We start from the raw sequence: 23,258 nt of genomic DNA, 5'->3' as shown, positions 1-23,258 counted from the left end.
CATGGATGACGATAGGTCGGGCCAGACACGAATAATGTTTACTTGCAACAAAAAAATTCACTTGTTATCTCATGTTACTCGTAGGGTATCCATTTAAAAAACATGCGGATACATGTGAATACCCACCAATTTAAAAAAATATATAAATTTATAAAATAAAATTACAAAAAAATATATAAATTAATTTTTAATTTTAATCAAATTTAACTTAATAAAACATAAGTTAAACTTTAATTTTATTTTTATCGATATTGAATATCCATAGATATGAATAATATGATATCCACATAAGATATTACAATATCCACTATCCGTAGATATATCCATGAATACCAACTATGTTGTGTAAATTTTATGTAGGGATATTACCTAAACACAACTATTTTTACCATCTTATTCCTTATACACCTAAAATACAAAGAAATAATGGTTACATACTATATGGTTGATTATTTCAACAAGATAAACAACTAAAATCTCAAAGATTAATTAAATGGACGTATTCAAATTTTTATATTTAATCAATCAAATATAATTTAACCACTTGAAACCTTATTGGTGACTTTGACAAGTTGAAAATAAACTAATTAGCATATATATATATATATATATAATATGAAAAACTAAAAATAAATTTTGGTCATTGTTTAAAGGCAATACATGAAATTACATATCAATAAATTACTCTAAGCATATTATGATTATAATAGAGTTACCAAAAATAGTATAACGATGATACATAAATTACTCTATTTCTGCAATGGAATTTGCGCATCGATATGCACATTATAGCGTTTGTTGAAGTATACAAAAAGCAGTTTGTCAAATGTTAAAAAATAATTAGAAATTTATATATAATTATTAATTATATCAGGATAAAAAACTACAATAAATATTTTTGTTTAAAAAAAGTTATAACTTTAATACAAAAACTTTATTTATTTCTATTTAAATTCCATTAACACGGTAACATATACTCAAAAAATATTAAAATTTATTTATAAGTTTACAACAAATTTTAATATCAAATATATATATAGTATACCAAATTTTTAAAAAAAATGATGTTAAAATAAAATTAATTAAACTAAAACTTTTATACTTTATTTTTATTTTTTCTTGTAATAATAAAAAAAAACTAAATATGTACTTACTTTGTTACGTGTCCGAAAACAGTAAAAGGTTATTAGAAAGAAGCAATGTGTGTGGTAACAGAAAAACAAAAATGTGCCACGTCAGGAAGAATTGGATGAGCAAGAAGTCGTGTCTCTGGTTGCTCAAAACAAGCTGCTACCTCCTCTCCTCTCCTTTCTGCTAAATGCTAATCCACTTCTTCTCTCTCTCACTCTCACTCTCTCTCTTCATCCATGGAAGTTAACCTCTCTCTCAACCGCCACCGCGCCCTCTCTCTCACCTCCCACGCTCCCTCCCTCTCCGCTCTCCGCTCACACTTCCTCGCCTCCACGCACTCTCTCCGATTCCCTCCCTCGCCACCCTCCCTTCGCTCCCGGAACAGACGCACCACCAGCCGCAACTCAGGTCTCCTCCGCATCCACTCCCCGCGCTTCGTCTTCAAGGCCTCCTTCCATTCCCACTCCGTCGTCGTCCTCGTCATCGTCGTCACTTTATCCGCCGTTTCCTGGCTCCACTTCACTCTCACCAAGAAAAAAAACAAGTCTCTTAACCAGGTCACTTTCCAACAATAACATTCCAATTTCACTCCTTACTTCTTTTCATTTCAATTCTTCCACCTACTTTTCTCGCTTCTTCAATTCTGTTGCCGGATTGTTCTCTGTCTATTACTTACTTTTTTCGCATTTAGCAACTTCTTCACTCCACACCGCATTTAGTGTTCTGGATAGACTTTTGCTGCTGTCCGAGCTACGCAGCTTGTGAATTGATTGAGTAATATAACTTATGTTTCGATAATAACTAACTTTTCCTCTTGTGCAGACACGGGGGCTTACGAATTTCGCATTATCGCCTCAGGGAACTAATGTTGGGAGTCAGGTCATTGATGGCGAGATTCTTGGTTTCACGGAATTTCAAAGGGATAACACGCTGGCTGAGATTGGGAAGTTGAAGGATGAGTACCGGGTCTTTGAGGAAAACGAGATCCACCTCCCGTTTTTGAAATCTTCAGTGGTACAAGAAGTGGCCATCGCCACCGAGACTTCAGAGTCATCTTCTGTTCTGGACTCTGGTTTGAATAATAATAATAATAATAATAATAATATTAATAATAGTAGTAGTAATAGTTCCAAGGTATTGGATGAGTCTTTTTTATCTGTGCCTTTCTCATCAACTTCGTTACCACCTCTGGAGTTTGCTGAGGAAATGGCTATACACGTGGAAGAAAGTCAAGATAAAGTTAACTCTGATACCGAGTTTCCTTTAATTGACGTCGAATCCGAGCATACTGCTTTGTCTGTTCGCGTAAACAACGCAGTGGCGGCGACTGTTGTTGGACTTACTGAAGAAAAGATTGAGCTTGGTTCCATGAATGGTGAGGTCCTTTTTGGAGAGTCCGTAAGGGAAGGGCTCTACATGTTTTATGAGGTTAACAAGCCTGCAACTGGATCTATGACACCGCTGAGTGGTTTAAAGTCATTATCTCCCCGTGCTTCTTTTATGAATAAAAAAAGGTCGCCCTCAGTGATGGGAAATGCCACACTGAAAGGAACAGGGTTATCTACAGATATTCCTCTACAAGAAGCAGGTAATTTACGTGCGAAAGAAAATGTATCATCATACCATTTCAATGATGATATTTTTGGTCAAATCCTTACGTAGTATAGTGATGAACAAACCAATATTTAAATAAAACTTTTATGTAAACCATGTTTTATTGATTCAGAACATGTCAAAGGAGCAGCTGAATTTTCCAGTCATAATGGCTACCCTCTGCAACATGTGAGTAAAAACTTGAGGAGGGGCAGAAGCTCTTCAAGAGACAGGGAAAGAACCAACGTGGATTACAATAATAACACAGTTTTCCCCCAGGCTCACTCAATGAAGATGCATATTGATCTGAAAAATGATAAAATCATGGTGCCTGATGATCAGAAAAATGACCCTTCAGAGCATCTAAGCAAATATAATAATTTGCTAAAAGTTGGGAGGTAATTTGCTAACCTGATCTGCCTCCTATGAACACTGAAAAGCTAATGTAGTTGATTTATGAGAATACTAGTTGGAGTTTAAAACATGAAACCAATTTGCTTTCAATGAAACAATGAGGTGAAACTCCTCCCTTTCACTTCTTTCTTATTTATTAACTATATCATGATCATGATGCCCGTCTGACCTACTTTTGCCATTGCTTTTGACATGGGGAGCTTATACTAAGTACATTGATTTTGTTAGGGTACATGAATGTGTAGAAGTGCTTAAACATATGGAAACAAAGGGTTTATTAGACATGACTAAGGTACTTGCATCTTTCTGGTTTTACTTGATATTTATTTCTTCAATTTTTTTGTTTCTCTTATATGCTTATTTACCGGTTATAGGTTTATCATGCCAAGTTTTTTAACACCTGCAAGAAACGAAAGGCTGTTAAAGAAGCTTTTGATTTCATTAAACTCATTCCAAATCCAACGCTGAGTACATTTAACATGCTTATGTCGGTGTGTGCAAGCTCCCAAGATTCAGAAAGTAAATATTCTGGTTACTATCTAAAAGTTCCTTCTTTGTCATCTTTTTAGCTCATGACATTTTTATTGTGTATTTTTCAGGGGCTTTCCATGTTTTGCAGCTTCTTAAGAATGCTCAACTAGAACCTGATTGCAAACTTTATACCACTCTGATATTAACTTGTGCAAAGAGTGGGAAAGTTGATCTAATGTTTGAAGTACATTATGACCCTTCAACTCATCATAGCATGATTTAATTAAATATAATATAATTTTCTGTAAATTATGAATATATTAAAATTGTTAATCTGTATGCTTAGGTGTTTCACAAGATGGTTAATTCTGGAGTGGAACCTAACGTTCATACCTACGGAGCACTTATTGATGGTTGTGCTAGAGCTGGGCAAATAGCCAAAGCATTTGGCGCTTATGGAATATTGAGGTCAAAGGTACATTTACTGAAAAATGTCTTTCTAAAGAATTATCTCTGTAGGGGTATGAGTTTAGCTCCTCCTTATTTAATTATACATGCTGATGTGATGTTTTATGCAGTAGAATGTGAAGCCAGATCGTGTTGTATTCAATGCACTTATAGCTGCTTGTGCCAAATCAGGAGCTGTAGATCGTGCTTTTGATGTTTTAGCAGAAATGGCAGGTGAAACGCAGCCCATTGACCCTGATCACGTAACTATAGGTGCATTGTTGAAGGCATGCACTAAAGCTGGTCAGGTGCTGTTTCTTCGTTCCCCAATCACTCTTTTTATTGTACTTTACTATGGATCTATTTAATGTTAAACAATTTCTATTTTTTTTTTTCTTCAGGTTGAACGTGCAAAAGAAGTGTACAAGATGGTACAAAAATATAACATAAAGGGATGCCCCGAAGTTTACACCATTGCCATTAATTCGTGCAGCGAAACAGGGGATTGGGAATTTGCTCTTGCTGTATACAATGACATGACCCAGAAAGGGATCCAACCAGATGAGGTACTTTAAAAAAATAATTTGTTCGTGATCTGGATTATTAAAAGCTTTAGTTTCACATACTATAAAACATAATAAAAAAAACACTTATTTGCATGGTGTTTTATTGAATTGATTCTTGTATGCTTTTCTTCATTTCTTTACTGTTGTTTGCTTACAGAAGTTGATTCGTCATGCAGATATTTCTGAGTGCACTGATAAATGTTGCTGGTCATGCTAAAAATCTGGATGCTGCCTTTGATGTTCTACAACAAGCCCGTGAAGGAGGAATACGAATTGGAATAACGTCATATAGCTCATTGATGGGTGCCTGTAGTAATGTATGTCCGGTCAACTAATAAAATTTAAGTTGAAAAGAAACAGAAAACGAGACTGTCATGAAATGAAAATGAAAACATCATTAATAAAATCCAGGTTAATTTTTTAGTCATGAAACTCAAAAAATTGGATTATGGATTTTATAGAGTATGCATAATAAAAGGTAAGGGAACTGAAATGGATTGAAGGTCTATTGATGGGACGCATTTGAATTATGTATTAAGAAAGGATGTTAAAAATATGTTTTTATGTTTAAAATAAAATTATTAATTAAAAAAAAAATATTTAATGACCGTTATTAGACTTTCTAATAAGGAAAGTAATGAAGTCACGGGTTTCCTAAAATTTTTCCATGTTTTTCTGGCATTTTTTCTATTAATTTTAATTAAGAAATAAATATGGATGTAGAATGTTTTTTCTAGTGTAGTATATATGGATTTTGTGCTTTAGTTGATGGTCCCGAATCTAGAAATTAATAATAATGAAATACGAGAATGACCTAAGGCAATTACTGTGTACTTTTATGTTTCTTTTCCATGTAAGTTATGCTTTTTCGACTCTTTTTCCGCCAGCATTGACTTCACCTACTAACTAGTGGCAAATGCTTGTTCCAGGCAAGAAATTGGCAGAAAGCATTGGAGCTATATGAATATCTTAAGTCTCTTAAATTGTCAATAACAGTTTCAACAATTAATGCTTTGCTCACTGCACTTTGTAAGTTTGACCTTTTTCTTTGGTCTTTAAGATTGTTACATTCATTAATGTTTGATTGGAAAAATATTAAATAACTTGGAAAAGAAGTTATTTTCAAAAAAATAACTGCAAATTTGAAGGTCTTGTTTTTTGTATATACCACTCAACTTTTTCATTTCTTCTCAATGTAAGACTTTCAAATCATTCTTGGATTCCTAACATATCTAACGTTTCTTTTCCTGAAGCATTTCTTGTAAATGACGTGTTACTCCTTTCTCTACCTTTGTTTTGCTTGATTATGGATACTTCCAACTTTATTTTCAATTTTATAGCCGTTTCCCCAATCTGTACAGTTATATTGTTTAAGTTAGCTGATTAATGGGGAAAAAGGACTTTAAACATTTTAAGAGTTCTGTACAGGTGATGGAGATCAATTTCAAAAGGCTTTGGAGGTTTTTTTTGAAATGAAAGGATTAGGATTGTGCCCAAACAGTATCACATTCTCGGTACTTATAGTGGCAAGTGAGAAGTAAGTGGTCTAATAGGATTTTGTCGTTAAGTTAATGTTTTGTTTTGGTTCTTTCTCAACGAATTTCCTATTTTTACTGCCCTGATAGAAAGGATGATATGGAGGCAGCTCAAATGCTTCTTTCTCAAGCCAAAAAAGATGGTGTAGCCACCAATCTCATAATATGTCGATGCATAATTGGTGAGTCTCAGTCAATTTTGTGAGCTTCAATTCTCTCTCTGTATTGCTCAGCTTTTTCTTTGCTATTGCTTTGAAAATCACCAGTTTCTTGCATGACTTATATTTATACTCTTACCCTCCGCATTTGGAGCTATATTATTTAGAAACTATTGTCGCTTCATGTGATGAATGCAAATACATTGAAAAGTGATGTAAAATTTTCCGTTTTTCATTGTTTTTGTTGTGTTATTGCCTTTAAAGCCCAAATATTTAATGCACTACAGGTACAATTTGACATGTAAATGATATGAGAAAATTCTTAAAAAGTTTAAGATTGATTAGTATTAAATTTGTTAATATGAATTAAAAACAAAAACATATTTTGCATAAGTTCACTATCCTTTTTGAGAGAAATATCATTTCTCATTAACACATAATCACATTGGTGGTTGGTGATCACAGTTTTTAAAAAGTTAATTGATGTGACCGTATGGCCAAAGACCATATCAAAATATGTGCTTTCCCCAATGAACATATAAAAATTTCACACCTTTATTAGAACATCACAAAAAGCATCTTTAGTCCTCTTCAAGAGAAGTCGTGATTCTATAATTGTTAGTCCTAATGAAAAAAGTTTTGGCTCTACAAATTTGCCTTCTTTTCACTAGTTATTTAAGGATATAAAGGAATAGGATAGACTCATATTAGAGCTGTGTAATTTAATCGTTTTCAAAGGTAAGAGTTGTATACAAATGTATTAATAATATTTTCTGAAACAGCATAAGTTGCTGCTTATAGGACCGGAGAATATGGGTTTTGTAGGATCGAACAAATTCTTTCACAGTTTTGTGTTTGTTCAGTTAGTTAATTGTGTGCAATCGCATAGTAAATATTTCTATGGCTGTTTTATATAGAAAATACAGAAATCATGATGAAATCTTATTCCTTCCTTTAAATTATAAGAAAAGAAAGTATTAGGCTCATACGATATGTATTGAATTTTATTTATAGGACTAGTTCTTAATTTGCTGGGAACTTCAAGCAAAAGGTTGTGGATTTTGGTTATTTTGTGGCCCATTATCTATTCATATACTATGCCTTGATAGTTCTGTGATTTGTAAATCCTGATAGCACTTTGATTTCTTTGAAAGGAATGTGCCTGCGGAGATTTGAGAAGGCTTGCGATGTTGGTGAGCCTGTTTTATCTTTTCACTCAGAACGGCCTCAAGTTGATAATAAATGGTATACATTACGTTTACTACTTTTTTCTTAAGACAACTCTTTATTTAACCATTTCTAGACATTCCTTTACGTATTTGTTTTTTCAATATATGCATATCAGAGTGCTGTTTTTCATAGTGAAACTATTGCATTTCTACAACATTTTGTTTGAACTGATCCTATTTTTAATCATTCTTCTCAATTGAATCTGTCTAAGGACAAAACTAAAAACACTAGGGAAGTCTGTAAATCTCTGTTCCCGGAATTTTTGTGACTAATAATTTTATCAGGCTTCTCTTGGTTTTTTCTTTGTGGAAGTTTTTAATGCTGTTTTTACTCTGAAGGACATCGCTGGCCTTAACGGTGTTTCGTGATACAATTGACGCTGGTCAAAAACCTACAATTGAAATATTGTCACAAATTCTGGGATGCCTGCAACTTCCTTATGATACATCTCTGAAAAATAGACTTATTGAGAACCTAGGAGTTAGTGCAGATACTTCAAGAGGATCAAACCTCTGTTCATTACTGGATGGATTTGGTGAATACGATCCTCGTGCTTTTTCTATACTTGAGGTCAGTATGGAGCTGAAAGTAGTTCTATTCAATATCTTGTGCCTTATTGTTTCTAAGGGAACCTGAATCATCATATGATTTTGTAGGAATCTGCTTCATATGGAGTTGTTCCATTTGTATCATTTAAAACGAGTCCCATTGTTATTGATGCTAAAGAATTGCATGCTTCTACTGCTGAGGTGAGTTAATAGAACTCCTACATTGATTATTTTTGTTTCATAAAAAAATTGCATTTTAACTTTGAAAGGCTAGAGAAAGAGGGAACTGTATACGTGTGGGATTCATTAACTCAACTGTATTTGGGAATTACAATCCATTTGAATTCCTATTTATAGAAAGTCAGGTTGAGTCTAAGTAACATACCCAAGCCTGTCCCATAGTTTATGAAAGCTGACATATGCTCGCTATATTCCTAAATTCACTTACAAGTCTAAAATTAAAAACATTTTTAGCAGAAAAAAAGTGCTTTACAGTGGGTATACCTGACACACACAAGCTTCTTGCATAACCCACATAATCTTACAATGTTCGAGGATTAGCTAACAAGTTTAAAATGCAGAAAAAAGGCTTTAGAGTCATTGGACGCATAATTTGCACACAACATGACCAGACGGAAATTATTGGTCTTTATTTTACAAACACATTTGATATTTGGTGATACCAATGTGCAACTTTTGCTCCAAAGTTTGAATGATGGATCCAATAGCTTTCTGTTCCATGCTTACTCTTTGTTCATGTCTCTTTCATACTCGGTACCCTGTATATAATAGAAACATTTGCAAATTTGACAAGCAAACACATGCAAAAGGTAGACATTTGTGCTCCTGCAATTGTTAAATCCATATCCCTAAATTCATGCAAATGTTAACAGGTGTACCTCATAACAGTTTTCAAAGGTCTCAAGCATAGACTGGCAGCAGGTAATATCATCATCATTTAATAATATCAGTGCTACCTTTTACTTGTTGAACTTTTCGCTCATAGAAAGATTTATTTATAATTCTTGTGTGGGATCAATTGAAATTTAAAACCAAGTTAATTTGTTAAACTGACTTTATTTACACGAAAATATTCTACTCTATTGACTCTTAATTCTAATATCTGGATAAGGAAGTGAATTGAATTTACGGTGTAAGTTGTAGTTTTTTTTTTTTTCGGAATTCTTTGCAATATTGTACGGAAAAAAGCTGGCAACAAATGATTATAAAAAATATGCTTTATTTTATTGACTTTGGTATCATTATATTCTTTAGCACATGACTTCCCCTAGTCAGTTTGCATCCCTTTCTTAGTACCACTTCATCTTTCCTTCTGTTTAACGATTTTCCCAACAATACGAGGACTTGTTTTCTGGAACTCTGTAACAAATATTGTGAACAAGACCTTATTATGACATTTTGCCAGATCAATTTCTTGGTGATCATTTTTAAATTTTCAATTGGTGATCCAAGTCTACAAAGTCCAGTTTTTCTTTTAACATATTATTACAGGATTCTCATTTTTTCCTTTTTTTTTTATCGTTGTTTAAATCTATCCAAAATTTGTTTGTTTAAATAAACTTCATTACTAATTAACTAGTTTACTACACCAACAGAAGGCATGTGATAAAAAAATATTACATTATAATCTCCGTCCTGACTTAGTTGGGGTTCCCGTGAAAATCTTCTTTGCAGGTGCAAGAATTCCCAACATAATCATTTTATTGCCTGTAGAGAAAACAGAAGTTGTGTCTCAGAAGGGGGAGAAGATTATTAACCTTGCTGGAAGGTAAGATCGTAAATCACAAAAGTATACGTTGTCAACATGCTTTTAACCATATAGTGTCCCCACATATTTGCACTCTGCATTGTGTTTTAAGGAGATTATTTGTTGTAAACGACTGAATTACATATGACGTGACTGTAGAGCTGTCACTGTGTGAATATATTCATTTTTTTCTATTGGAAATAAATTTTCTCTTGTACACTGTGTCTAGAAAACATTGTTTAAGAAATTGGTTTAACAAATATGCAATATTTTGGGTACAGAGCTGGCCAAGCAATTGGAGCGTTATTGAGGAGGCTTCAGATTCCTCATCAGGGTAATGAATCGAATGGCAAGCTTAGAATTCATGGTGTGGCTCTGAAAAAATGGTTCCAGCCAAAACTTACATCTCCATTTAGCGGAAAACCAGGTGATTGGAGTTCCTCCATCTCACGACTGGGTAAAGGTATCAGTCATCAGCAACGAAACATCCGAGTTGGCAATCTGTCTTTGGACTAAGACAAGTGTACATGTATTGATTAGCAGCCGAAGACAAGCATCTGCTTTTTGCTTTCTTTCCTGCCCCCTCTTCACCAAATCATCTTAATGTTTTTTCAATATTTAAGTTGAAAGCTCCTTCATCCTTCTTGAGAGTGCTGAGGCCATTGAATGGTAGGAGCAGGGAAAGTGTAGGACATCTCAACAACTTCATTCTGGTGACCAATGTCGTACCCGCGATAAAATATCAATGGCAGTTCTTCACCTGCAGCTATGTCATGGCCTTTGCAACGCGGATTATATATATATCTATGATCATAGAGATGCAGATGTTTCATGTATCTATGTATCTATGTATCCGTTTTTCCTACATTTATTCTTTTTGTCTAGAACCCTCCATATGTAAACTATAGAATAGGCAAATTTAAACAACAATAAAGACGATTTTGATGTTTATAAATTCTTCCGTTATTTTCAACCATCCTATATGAGATTACTGATTTGGTCCCTCAGTGTGCTTGGTACTTAGATAAATACCAGTTAACATGATCTTAGATAAATATTTATATGTTTAGCTTACATTTAGAAATTGATTTATCTAGTTTTTACATTGATTTTTACTATTAACCTGCTTTAAGAAAAACAAAGTTCAATATTTGTCATTTACTTTATTCAAAATTGATTTTATACCTTCCAACCATTTTTAAGAATTTTGTACTATTGTTAATACTTTATTTTTATTTTATTTGTAGGCATATGATTGCATGAAATATCTACTGTTGTTAAAGAAGAAATACTCTGAACTCCAGAAAGGTCAAACTTAATATTTGAATTTAATATATTAGAAAGATTCACAAAACGTTAAATTTAACTACTTTTTAGTCTATAATTATGTCTTGATTTTTTCATTTGTAACATATATTTCAAAGTATTTTTTAGTTTTATCATGATGTATTTTTATTATGTTTTCATACACTTTCATTAAACAATCTCTTTAAAACAAGTACAGAGGAAATTAAAATATAACTAAGTAATGCGTATATATACTAACAGTAAACGATACTGCTATTTAACAATAAACCATCTTATATAGTAAAATTGTTTAGTCGGTCGAGAATGAATAAATAACCTTTAGAAAACAACTAAATTAAGGTATCTAAAAAAAAATGTTTAAGTAATTTCGGGATTAAATTAAAATTTATTATATACACACACACACATATATAAATATATATATATATATATATATATATATATATATATATACATATATAATTGTTATTACTATATATATAAATAAATTTTGAGTTTAGTTTTTGTACCGTGTAAGAAAAATTATTGATCAATTTAAAGTATTATTGGTCTGACTTTTATAAGACAATTACTTCAAAATTATATGAAATTTTAAACTAAATACCATTGTAAAAAACTATACTGTCTCATACTATTTCATTCCCTCTTATACGTATTTGTCTCTTTTCTTTTTCTTCTACCATTTACTTATGTTTATTTTTTCTTCCACTTTAACATTTTTGTGTGTTTTGTACCCCATGAAATAAAATCCAATTTGAAATATTTACGAAGGTTTATTAATGTCAAAACCTTTAAAGTTTAAACTTGAAGAATGTACTTAATCAAATTTACAGTCAAATTTAAACTTGTTGATTTATTAAGAAACGAAAAACACAACCATATATTTAATAACCCGAATAGTTAATTGAACTTGTTTATTCCGTAGGAGCAGCTTGCAACTGAACTATGAAGGCGAAAATTGCCCATAACAATAAACAAATGGAAGTGAGGAAGAAGAAGAAGTAGTTACAATTGCCATGGCCATCAATTTTGATTATCCAGACAGTGAGCACAATATATATATAATAGTAAGAATGATACAAAAATAAAGAAATAGAAGATAGTCAAAATGAGTGAGTCAATTAAGAGTAGTAGGTAGTACGTAATTAACAATGGTGTCTGTCTGAGAAGGCACGCATTTGAGAAGTGAGATTGATGAAAGCTTCTTCTTTGCAAGGAATGGTGAGGCCTCCCATGGGATGGTTGAACCCAAACTCTTCTTCTGCTCGGTTCAGCAAATCAAGAAACAAGGGGTGCTTCAAATATGATATCGGAACCACAAACCTCTTCTTTTCGAGATCTCCGACGTAAACTGCAACGTGACCCTTTGGAACATTGTTGGACTTCAACGACGTGTGTTTTGCATTAACAAGAAACGGCAAACGAATACCCATCATTGTTGGTTGAGAAAGTGAAGAGTGGGTGGTGGTGTATTTATAGGAGGAAGATGGAGGGAAAAATGGTACGTGTCCAACTCATAGCAAAGGAGAGTGTCCCACTTGGTAATAATGTGGAAGGAAGAGTCACATGGTTTTGTTGAAGTAGAAGCTAAAATGCACGTCAAAGTGTTCTCACTATTTGGTTTGGTTGATGAGCCAGCTAAGTTCCATCGGAGAATTCTTTCCACCATTCTCTTCTCATCACTACATACTATTCTTTTGTATCAAAGTGCAGTACGCTGAAAACGATAACTGTCTATCACTGTCTCTCTTCACTCCACCAAGATTCGTTAACTTACGGATTATTTTGTTTTCATATGGAATAACAATATATATATTCATTTCATGAAATATATAAAGAAAAAAAATTTTAACAATGGTACCAGAACAGATGATTGGAGGTGTCTCACAATATAACCATAACAAAAAATGGTTATAATGTGATTTACAACATAAGGATAATAAAAAGAGTCATCAAAGAAAAATATATAGCATATAAAGTAAAAAAAATCTCATCGTTGAGGGAAAATTATTGAAAATAATTCAAGTCTGAGTTAAAATTTTACATTGGATACTAAAAATAAAGTTAAACATTGTATAAAAATAAATTTGTTATTCTATTGTCTTAAATTTTTGGATTAAAAATGATATCAAATAAATACTTTATAAATATAAGACTAATATATATATATATATATATATATATATATATATATATATATAATTATCATCTATCAATGATTACCATATGAAATTTTTTTTATAAAATTAAATTAGACTTGAAATTTAATTGTTAACAAAAATGTAAAATTTCTTTTATAATTGAAGACTAAATCAAACAATAAATTATGTTTGTTATATAAGAAAATATTTTGTATGAATTTTACAATATACAACACTACATAAGTAAGTAATTTATTTTTAAATCAAAATATAATTTTTTAAAATAATTTTAAACAAAAACATTTAATAACCAAAGAAAAATAATCTATTAAACAACTAGTAAACTCAAAAATAAAAAGAGTCTTAAAAATATGCAATACTTTTACCGACACTTTAAGATATATATTCATAAATATTCAAGTTTTCTAGTATATTCTTGACATAATTTTGTAAAAGTTATAAATTTTGATGCAACTTTTCTAACAAAAATAAGAAATAGAACAATTTTTCTTGACCTATATATGTTACTTTAAATCTCCATTCACTAAAAAAACTTGAAAAGATGAACCAAATTTGGCTTTCTTTTTCTTGTAATATTTATGGAGGAAACACGAGGAGGCGAAGAATGGTGACAACGTGGCCATGCATTAACTCTAACTTGATTCACATTCATAGCATCATTCAACCTTTTCTCCAACCAAAACTTTATCTTCTGTTACTCCTGTCTTTCATACACCTACACTTTCCTCAATAGAATGTTCAATGAATTTTCTTCTTATTTTATCAGCATCAAGTGAAAATAACCTACCAACACAACCTCTTTCTTAATAAACCGACACACCATACTCTCAGCTACAATACAATAAATACTCACAAATACATTTTTTTTCTCATAATTTGTAAACTGAAAAAGAAAAAGAAAAAATATGAACACACACACACACCATTCTCAGAGATGTGAGAGTTTATCAGTGAACCGACAAGATTCGGATATTAAGGATAATAAGCAAACATGGAAGTTTAAGAATCTCATCAGAACAGCAAAAGCATTAACACTTCTCTTTTCTTTTCTTTTTTTTCTGGCTTTTTAGGTTATTTTGTTTGTTCTGATGAGATGTTTTGAAGTTAGTTTTAATTGTTGAGTAGCCATTAAACCTATTTATGAGGTCCCACCCTTGTAGATATGCTTTCAGCTTTTTACGTACACATATAACGCGGCAAAGGTACAATCATACGTATTTTTTTATCAGTATTATCCTATTACGTTATACGATTAAATTAAATTAAAAATATTATTTTGTTTAATTAGTCGGATGATACCTATTCTAGTAGATGTGTGTTAATCTGATACCCGTTTTTAAAAGAGTGTTAAACACGTGGCACACCATTAATGACATTAATTATCTCCGTTTGAGAGGAACCTAATTGAAATACTTTTTAAAAAATTAGGATACAATTGACACTTTTTAAAAAGCGGGTAGCAGATTAACACACTTCTACCAGGGTGGGTACCATTCGATTAATTAAACCATATTATTTATACCATTGTATGAAAGATATAATTTTTTCAAGTCATTTTTTATTAAATAATTTTATCTTTAATAAGAGAAATATTAAAAAATCAAAATAAGAAAACTAATTGTATTATAATTCTTAATTAAATAATTTTATTTTTTAATAAGAAAAAAACGATTTTTTTATTTAATAAAATATATAAGTACTCTTCTCAAACGATTTTTTTATTTAATAAAATATATAAGTACTCTTCTCAGCTATAATTTTTTTTTCACTCCCAATAATTAACACATGCTTTTCTTAGTTTTTTTTAAATGGTATTATTTAAATTACAAAAATATGGGTACATAATTACAAGAGCATGTGTTTCCCATAGGAAATTATAAAAAATAAACTATGAAATTATTATTCAAAGTTATTATTATCTTTGACAATTTGGGTGATAAGTAATATCCATAAAAACCTTAATTAGCATTTTATATCTTTCATTTCTTAATTACTCAACATTCATAATTCTTCAAAGAAGTATATTTGTTTAATAAAATGAGTGCAATATCAAGTTTCAATCATAAAAGTTTAATTTATGAATACACGTAAGTTGTTTTTGAAAGACGGAGGTATTGATATTAGTTATAAAGCATTTAAAATTTATTATCATTTATAAGACGTAATTAAATGTTTACAATTAATACATTGTTACTCTATTCTAACTTTAAAAGATTCATATGAAATAAATAGAGGAGAATGTTAATGGATATTTTAATTCGTAGTTAACTGTAATATTAAATAAATTCTCGCGTCAATAATTATTAATACAGTTTTAATTTATTTAAAAGAAAAAAATATTCATAAATATTATACAACTATGATAAATAATTCATTTAATGCATAAAAAAATTAAGAAATAAGTAAATAATAAAATGATTTTAACGTAATTATAGCATATTTAATAAAATTACATAAAAATATGAATATTATAATACTGTTTTGGTTTAAAGGAATATAGTACAATAAAATTTAAATTAAATTTAGAACTCTATACAATTATTTTTATAATGAAAATGACAAATTAAATTTAGAACTCTATACAATCATTCTTATAATGAAAATGACTAATGTAACATCATATTAAATAATATAAAAAGTATTAAATAATTTTATTTTATATTTAATAATATAATATTTATCACAAATTATCATTATTCAACGTTTTCTTTTAATTTATTTTACTATTAGAAGCGATGACGATAATCTCACCAGCAATGATGTGTTTGTGAAAATACGTTTTTCTTTTTATTAAATCCAAAATGTTATGATTTTATTACATAATTAAAAGTAAAATAGAAAGTTAAACTGAGGAATGAAACGAAAGTTAATTATAAAATTTCAACAAACAATATTAATAGAGGAGAGACATTAAATTTTATTATTTAATAATTTTAAAGATATAACTATATTAAAATTATTTTATTATATTTTAAATCTTTTTATTATGCGTCAAATAAATTATAAATGACGATTATATAATATTTATGAACATTTTTTGTCCTCTAAATAAAGAAAAGTTACATTAAAATAATTAAGATAAAAATTTATTATAAAATTTAATATTTATTAATTATTGTTAACCAATGTTATTAAGAGATTGATTAACAATATCCTTAAAGCATTTGGTTAATCATATCCATAAATGAATGTTTTTCAAAGTTCAAGACAAATTTAAATTTTTTTACGATAAATAAATATATTAACGATCAAATATGTCCCATACTTAACTCTTTTACACATAAAAAAAAAACATACTAAATCTAACAAATTTATCTTATAACATTTGGTATCAAACTCATCTCCAAAATATATATCGATGTACTATCATTTTGATGTTTTAACTTTTTTTAATAAATTAAATTCGGTATATTTAAAAAATATATATTAAAATAATTACTTAAAAAAAAACAGCAAAGAATTGTAAAAATGAAAGGATAGATTTGGGTTAGTTAGTTTTTATTGTCGAGTAGTGATTACATGGTTGATTTGCATACCCCACTCCTTAGATATGTTGTTAGCCTATTTATAAGAAAAAACATAAACCTATTAGCCTATGTATTATGGCATCACATACCATTTAAAACACACAAAAAATGACACCACAAACATATAGATCCAAACGTATCACTAAAAAGACATTTTCTTTAACAAGTTTGGTTCCAAACGTCAAATCCAAAATACAATGTAATTTCAACTCAAAATTGTCATATCAAAATTGGTTTCAAATCACAATTCTTGTATTTATTTAGGTTGTGAAAAGAACAGGGCTTCGAATTAATTTTAATTAAAACTTCAAATACATTTTAACACCTGGCCAATTAATTGAATGGAAATAATTATCAATCATATAACATAATTTCGAAGGAAAAACAATTTTTCAAAAATGAAACAACAATAGTATGTTTAAAAAAATAAGTCCATTATATTGGGTTATAGAAACATTCAATTACTTTCGAATTATGATACATGAATATGATACGTGTATTAAGACACATATTTAATACGTTAATTTTAAAAAAAAATATAATATAATATATATTATATATACATATATTAAAAATGTACAATAATTCTTAAAAATATGATGAATATATGATTATTATGGTATAAATCCAACTTAAAATCATATGTATTAAAGTTATTCACATAAAATAATTATAAATTATCATCATAAAAACTATTGCTTTATAGATTAGAAAGTTCATTGTAAAGTATCATAACTTATCATATAAGAGTATGTATTGAGCACGGATACATAACTTAAATTGAAGTATCGATGTATCATAGTTTGAAAGACATGAAAATGATATTCTTACATAAATAAATATTTAATTTTTTTGAAAGACATGAAAATCATATTCTTGCAAAAATGAATATTTAATTATGAGAATCTTGGTGGACTCTTGTGAGAGTCCGTACGTGAGTGGCAATCATGTAAAGATTTGTTGCATGGAACAACAATCATCAAAATAAAAAATGACACTGAAAAAAAGATTTGGCCACCGGCATTGCTACTAGGGTTCTTAACTATGAAATGCAAGTTGTACTTTGATACCTTTGTGTCAATACAACATTAGATTTATAATCACTATTCACAAAAGATATGAATCTTTGTTGTATGGCCATAACTGTGTGGGATAAACACTATAATTTATTAATCCATAACCTTTCCACACACATGTAGGTCCCTTCAATCTCTGTGTTTCTTCATGCCCCAAAATAGCGGTGTTTGTTTGTTAGCTTTCTAATACCCCCCTATTCACTGTGCTGGGTTTTTATTTTTCTTTGGCCCATTTCTTCAAAATGGGTTGGGTAAAGCTTTCGTTGAATTCAGGTTTTTGCTTCCTACACCCCATAATTTCTAACTGCATCCTCATACTTTTTAAAATGACCATTTTATCTTTCATAACGATTATTTTCAGATTGCTTATTTGGACTGCGACATGTTTCTAGAATTTCCAAAACGTGATTTCCAGAACAAATAAGGTGTATTTTGTAACGTCTTTGCCGAAACAAATTTTTTAACTTATTCGAGACTTCAGAACATGATTTTTTGAACAAATTTTTCAAAACCTTTTGGAATAAGCTTTTTACCAAATCATAGAGGTGCTAATATTTCCAGAATAAGCTTTCAGAACATGATATTTTAATTTTTGTTTGTTAATATAGAGGTACAGGTATAATCATAAGCATGAAGAGAAAAAACCTAAAATTGAAAGCACAATCTGAGGATAAAAAATATATTTATGGATCTTTGTTTTTATATAGTGTTTAATTTTATTTTTTCTATCAAATGTGAAACTTTGATTTACATGGACTATTCCCAACAATCTCCCCTTAAACAATGATTATTGATATCACTTTAACTTCAAAATCTTAAGAAAATGGTGTTATGGGTTTTTATCTTTATACCGTGTTTAACTTTGTCTTTTCTATCCAATGTGAGTCTTTAACTCACACTTGGACTATTCCCAACACTCTTTTATTATAATAAATAAATTTGTGGTTTTATTATCTTTTAATAAATAGTTTAAAAAATCAGTAATAAAAATTTAAATTAAAAAAAAAAAAGTGATTCTAACTCATTACACTTGTTGTGTGATTGCAAACTTTTTCTGTTGGAATGGCTTGAGTGTAACACATCCCATGAAAGAAGTTTAATTCGGGTAAGGTGGGTTAGGTTGGGCCAAAATCCATATTCAACCCACCCACTAGGCATGAAATTAAGCCCAATATTGATATTTACCTATAAGCAATAGATCAATTAATGATGAAGATAATTTCATTGAACAGACAATTGAAATACTTGAGTGTCTGATTTGGCGAAATAATGTTAATATTATGAAAGACAATTGATTGTGCAAACGTTATAGAGTTGTTGTCTTTGTCCAACATAAATGGGACATATTTTCCTATGCTAAAGTCCTAACAATGTTTCAATTCACTGCTCCTTCTTAATTTTAACGGCATAAACACCTAGGACGGTCATTTTGTCTGTTCCATAATTTCTTTCCCTTCTTTTGGACGGTTGAAACAATCATATGTATGTGCCATTAATGATTCTGTCATCTTGTATCCATTCAAAACTCTGTAATTAGTCCACTTTCATGTTTTTTTATTTTTATTTATTTTACTTCTCACCTATTTACTTAATGTAAGATGGAATCACATGATGAAACCCAAACCCAAACATATTGGACCACAAACACTTTTTTGTATTCTGATTTTCCACTCACACAGAGTTCTCTTTTCGAACGTAATTTCTAAACTTTGTACTAAAAATTGACGCCCATCTTTCAACACTAATTCCAAAATCATGCACAATCCCAAAACCTTACATTCATTATAGACCGTAAGTGTTAAAAATCTAATCGTGTGAGTTTGAATAGTTAAGTAGTAAAAATGTAAAGAATACTCAGGATCGAGAACTCTTAAATATATTTATAGTCTAAATTCTAAATTTTGATAGACTGAACTTAAAAAGAAAATATATATATATATATATATATATATATATATATATATATATATATATATATATAATTTTTTAATTTAATTATGTTAATTTTTTTATGTCTCAAATGATGTTTTATGATGACACGGTTTCATATTTTCTTTCAAATATTAATTCAAAATATTGTTTAACACATAAGGAAAAAAAATTCTTGAATTAAAAGAATTATTTTAAAAATTTTAAAAACAAAATATATCAAAATTTGGGACACATTCAAATTTAGAGACTATAAACATGTATAGTTTTATATTTTAAAAAATATTTGGAAGTTTAAATGTGACATCCCATTTAAATAGTATAAACTACTAAATAAAGCATCGCATAATTATAGGAATAATAACAAAACATAATTCACAGGGGTTCAACAGTTATACAAAAAGCAAAACTTATAGAGCAAGGAATAACAAAAGGCACTAAGGCCATAAAACTGCTCCCAAGAGCCAAAGGTGACAGGGCCCACTACACCGCACCGCTGTTACCATCAGGTCTACCTTCAACGTTTTTTCCATCTACTCCCACCAACAAGGTGATCATCGCAAAAGAGAAAACAAGACAAGCACAATACGAAGATAAAAGGGTAAGCTAAAGTAAAATATCTTTAGCAAATTATAGAGCATGTACAAGGCAAAACAAGTTATTAACAATTAAATAGAAAACACTCAGATCATGTGAGAACAATCAAATGTAAGTTACTACGACTCGATATCCGGATCATACTCTTGATATAGGATTCTAAAGGAAGTATGCACCTGTGTTGGTTTCTAAACTCTGCAGAGTCTATACGCAAGGGGTTATCACCCAACCACACACAGGGTCAATCCTCTATTGTCTTGGACCCAATATGTCCCAAGACTAGGACCTCCTGCCACTCTCACCACATTAACCATTCTGCTCTATGTGAGCGTGAACAATTATTAGAGTTCAGGATACCCTCCTTTATCTAGACATCTCCTATATCAAGGTATACACTAACCACCATCACCAAGAGTTTCCCTTGAAACTCTTTTACCAACAATTTTCACATGCCATCTCAAGTCTCAAGCCAATCCACCACCAACCAAACAAGTCATGTTTTCCATTTCATACTCAACATAACAAGACTTCATTTAATCTCATACAATCAAGCACAACACACAACCATAATTCTTACACCAAAATTTCTAAGAAAATTTATTATCACAAAACCAAAATCACTACAGTAATGTGTGACACATTTCTCAAGCTACAGACATCTAATCGACGATCCAACCGGTCAAAACATAAAATAGCATGTTATGAACCACATGTCAAAATTTGAGCTCAATCAAACGGTTAATGAGTCGGGAAAGTCAATTTTTCTAAAACTGCGCATATCAGAAAAATACACAATCGTCCAACGAGTCAAGGAACTAGCCCAGCGAGCCAAGGAACTCGCCCAGCGACTGTGCGACGCATCAGAATACGAAAAAAGACGTCAAACATCACAGTTTCATGAATATTTGAACCCCTAACTCAGAAATATACCAAAACTAACGTTTTCCAATCATTTAGGCATAAAACAGAAACGAACCACATATTTCAAAAACGCAAAAAAAAAAACCTAGCTTCCCTTACCTTTTTAGACGCTAGCAAACACAACAAGTCCGCAACTAAAGAGCACCACAACTCCAAGAGCTAGAGCAGTGAGCTGAAACATGAAAACCAGGACAAAACAGAGGTAGGAGGTTAAACCCTAACCAACCCAACGTACCCAAACGGTAAAAACATAAAGAAAGGACCAAGGAACTTCAAAGTTCGACTTACTTGGAGGTAGATGAATTTTGACTAGCTCGAAAAAGGAAGGTTTCCTGTGCCCTAGCAGAGCTCATACTTCAGTAGAGAGAGGGAAGAGAGAATGGTTTCTGGAAAAAGAGACAAAGTGAGAGTGAGAGGGGTTGGACATGGTATTGGGGGTTCCTTTCATGGTCTGGCCTTGGGCCTACGAAAAGGCTAGGCCCAAACACATATAAGTTGAAAAAAAATGGGGTTTACATTAAAGCAATTTCATTAAATTTTATATGAATTTACTCAAGAATATTTACAATGTGTAAATATTTCAATTATTTTTTATTATTTCAATTATTTATATATATATATATATATATATATATTTGTGTAAGACTTAAATAAATTTTAAGCCTTTATATTTATATTTTCACTAATCAAGTGATATGAGTGTTGTTTATCTAGTCTTGCTTATCTCTCTTCATTGCTAATAAATGTAAATATTACGACTAATTAAAACAAGTCATTTTTATTACATAATATTGTTTCATATTAACAATAAAACTTTACTTTTCTCAACACATATAGATAAATAAACAAGATGATAAGACTAGATGTTAATCAAATTACTTGATTAACAAAAAATTAAACAATAATTAAAAAGTATACAAATTTTGAGTACACAATTTTTTTTAATAAGGATCTAATTAAAAGTTTTAAAATTTATAAAAAAACTAAAAACTCAATTAAGTATATACATAATTTAGTTAAAATTATATTTGTCACTATAGTAAGATTTTCGAGATTATCTTTAAAAAAGTGGCATGTGATTGATTAGAGTTTATGATGAGAAAAATCCCTAAATTGTTCTTGGTTGTGATGGAATGTCCTAGTTGCCGACTTTACGGAACTTGCACCCTAACACTCCAACTTCCTATATCTACTTACTATGTATGCTACATTGTTAAATTAGATAGATACTTAGCAAAACATTGCATACCATAAACACAATGATGCATATATGTACCAACAAAACACCATCATGCACACATGCAATGGCAAATGCAATGCATTTTCCAAACCCAGGGACACACAATAAACAAATCAAACTTCGCAAGACCTTTCCTACCCTTTTTCCTTTCTATATATATGTAACACAGTTTTAGTTTCAATTTTAAATTTTTATAGGTCAAAAACTGTCCAAAGTGTTTCAAATATTTGCCTCATATTTTTTATTTAAATTATTTTTAAAAATTATTTTTGTTTTTTTGAGATAATTTTTGTACAAAAATAAAAATGTATTAATTTATTATTTAGATTTGAAAAAGTAAGATATAATTAATATTTTATATTCTTTTATTTTATATATAAAGTACATGAATAAAATAAACGACAATTTTTTCATTTAACAGATCTTTTATATCTTCAAAATTTCAAATAGTTGTATTAGAGTCGTATTTCTTTTAAGACCTATAAAATAAAAGGAGAAAAATTTCTCACAACTCTCACTATTCCACTTTTTGACGACGAAAGTAAGTTATGATTTATGGGTGTAAGAATGCAAACTTATCTAGAATAGCTTGAATTATTGGAAATTATTGAAGATGACTACATCATTAATCCATTGC

The 23,258-nt window shown here is 30.1% G+C and overlaps 2 protein-coding genes and 1 long non-coding RNA gene across 3 annotated transcripts; 1 reads left to right on the top strand and 2 right to left on the bottom strand.

The window, feature by feature from the left end:
• The first annotated feature begins 1,302 nt into the window (after window positions 1-1,302).
• Window positions 1,303-10,834, top strand: MRL1 (Pentatricopeptide repeat (PPR) superfamily protein). Its single transcript, XM_028054699.2, has 19 exons — window positions 1,303-1,688; window positions 1,954-2,719; window positions 2,858-3,122; window positions 3,367-3,430; window positions 3,513-3,657; window positions 3,738-3,853; window positions 3,956-4,084; window positions 4,191-4,364; window positions 4,458-4,622; window positions 4,799-4,939; window positions 5,552-5,651; window positions 6,051-6,159; window positions 6,248-6,339; window positions 7,470-7,560; window positions 7,884-8,115; window positions 8,202-8,294; window positions 8,987-9,035; window positions 9,789-9,882; window positions 10,143-10,834. Exons 1-19 carry the CDS (start codon window positions 1,368-1,370, stop codon window positions 10,375-10,377), a joined length of 3,381 nt encoding a protein of 1,126 aa, XP_027910500.2. The 5' UTR covers window positions 1,303-1,367; the 3' UTR covers window positions 10,378-10,834.
• A 1,234-nt stretch (window positions 10,835-12,068) lies between these two features.
• LOC114169518 (auxin-induced protein X10A-like) lies at window positions 12,069-12,627 on the bottom strand. Its single transcript, XM_028054701.2, has one exon. The coding sequence runs from the start codon at window positions 12,603-12,605 to the stop codon at window positions 12,315-12,317; it is 291 nt and encodes a 96-aa protein (XP_027910502.1). The 5' UTR covers window positions 12,606-12,627; the 3' UTR covers window positions 12,069-12,314.
• A 7,560-nt stretch (window positions 12,628-20,187) lies between these two features.
• LOC114169522 (uncharacterized) lies at window positions 20,188-21,808 on the bottom strand. Its single transcript, XR_003600946.2, has 3 exons — window positions 21,670-21,808; window positions 21,481-21,553; window positions 20,188-20,396 (listed from the first exon to the last, which is right to left on the bottom strand). It is a non-coding gene; the product is annotated as an uncharacterized LOC114169522 (long non-coding RNA).
• Between the last annotated feature and the right edge of the window lie 1,450 nt (window positions 21,809-23,258).

Source organism: Vigna unguiculata, chromosome 11, assembly GCF_037176805.1.
Source record: "Vigna unguiculata cultivar grain cowpea cultivar isolate G323 ecotype 2 chromosome 11, ASM3717680v1, whole genome shotgun sequence".
Taxonomy (NCBI): domain Eukaryota; kingdom Viridiplantae; phylum Streptophyta; class Magnoliopsida; order Fabales; family Fabaceae; genus Vigna; species Vigna unguiculata.
Note: the sequence above shows the minus strand (reverse complement) of the source record. Positions and strands in the feature narration are given on the sequence as shown.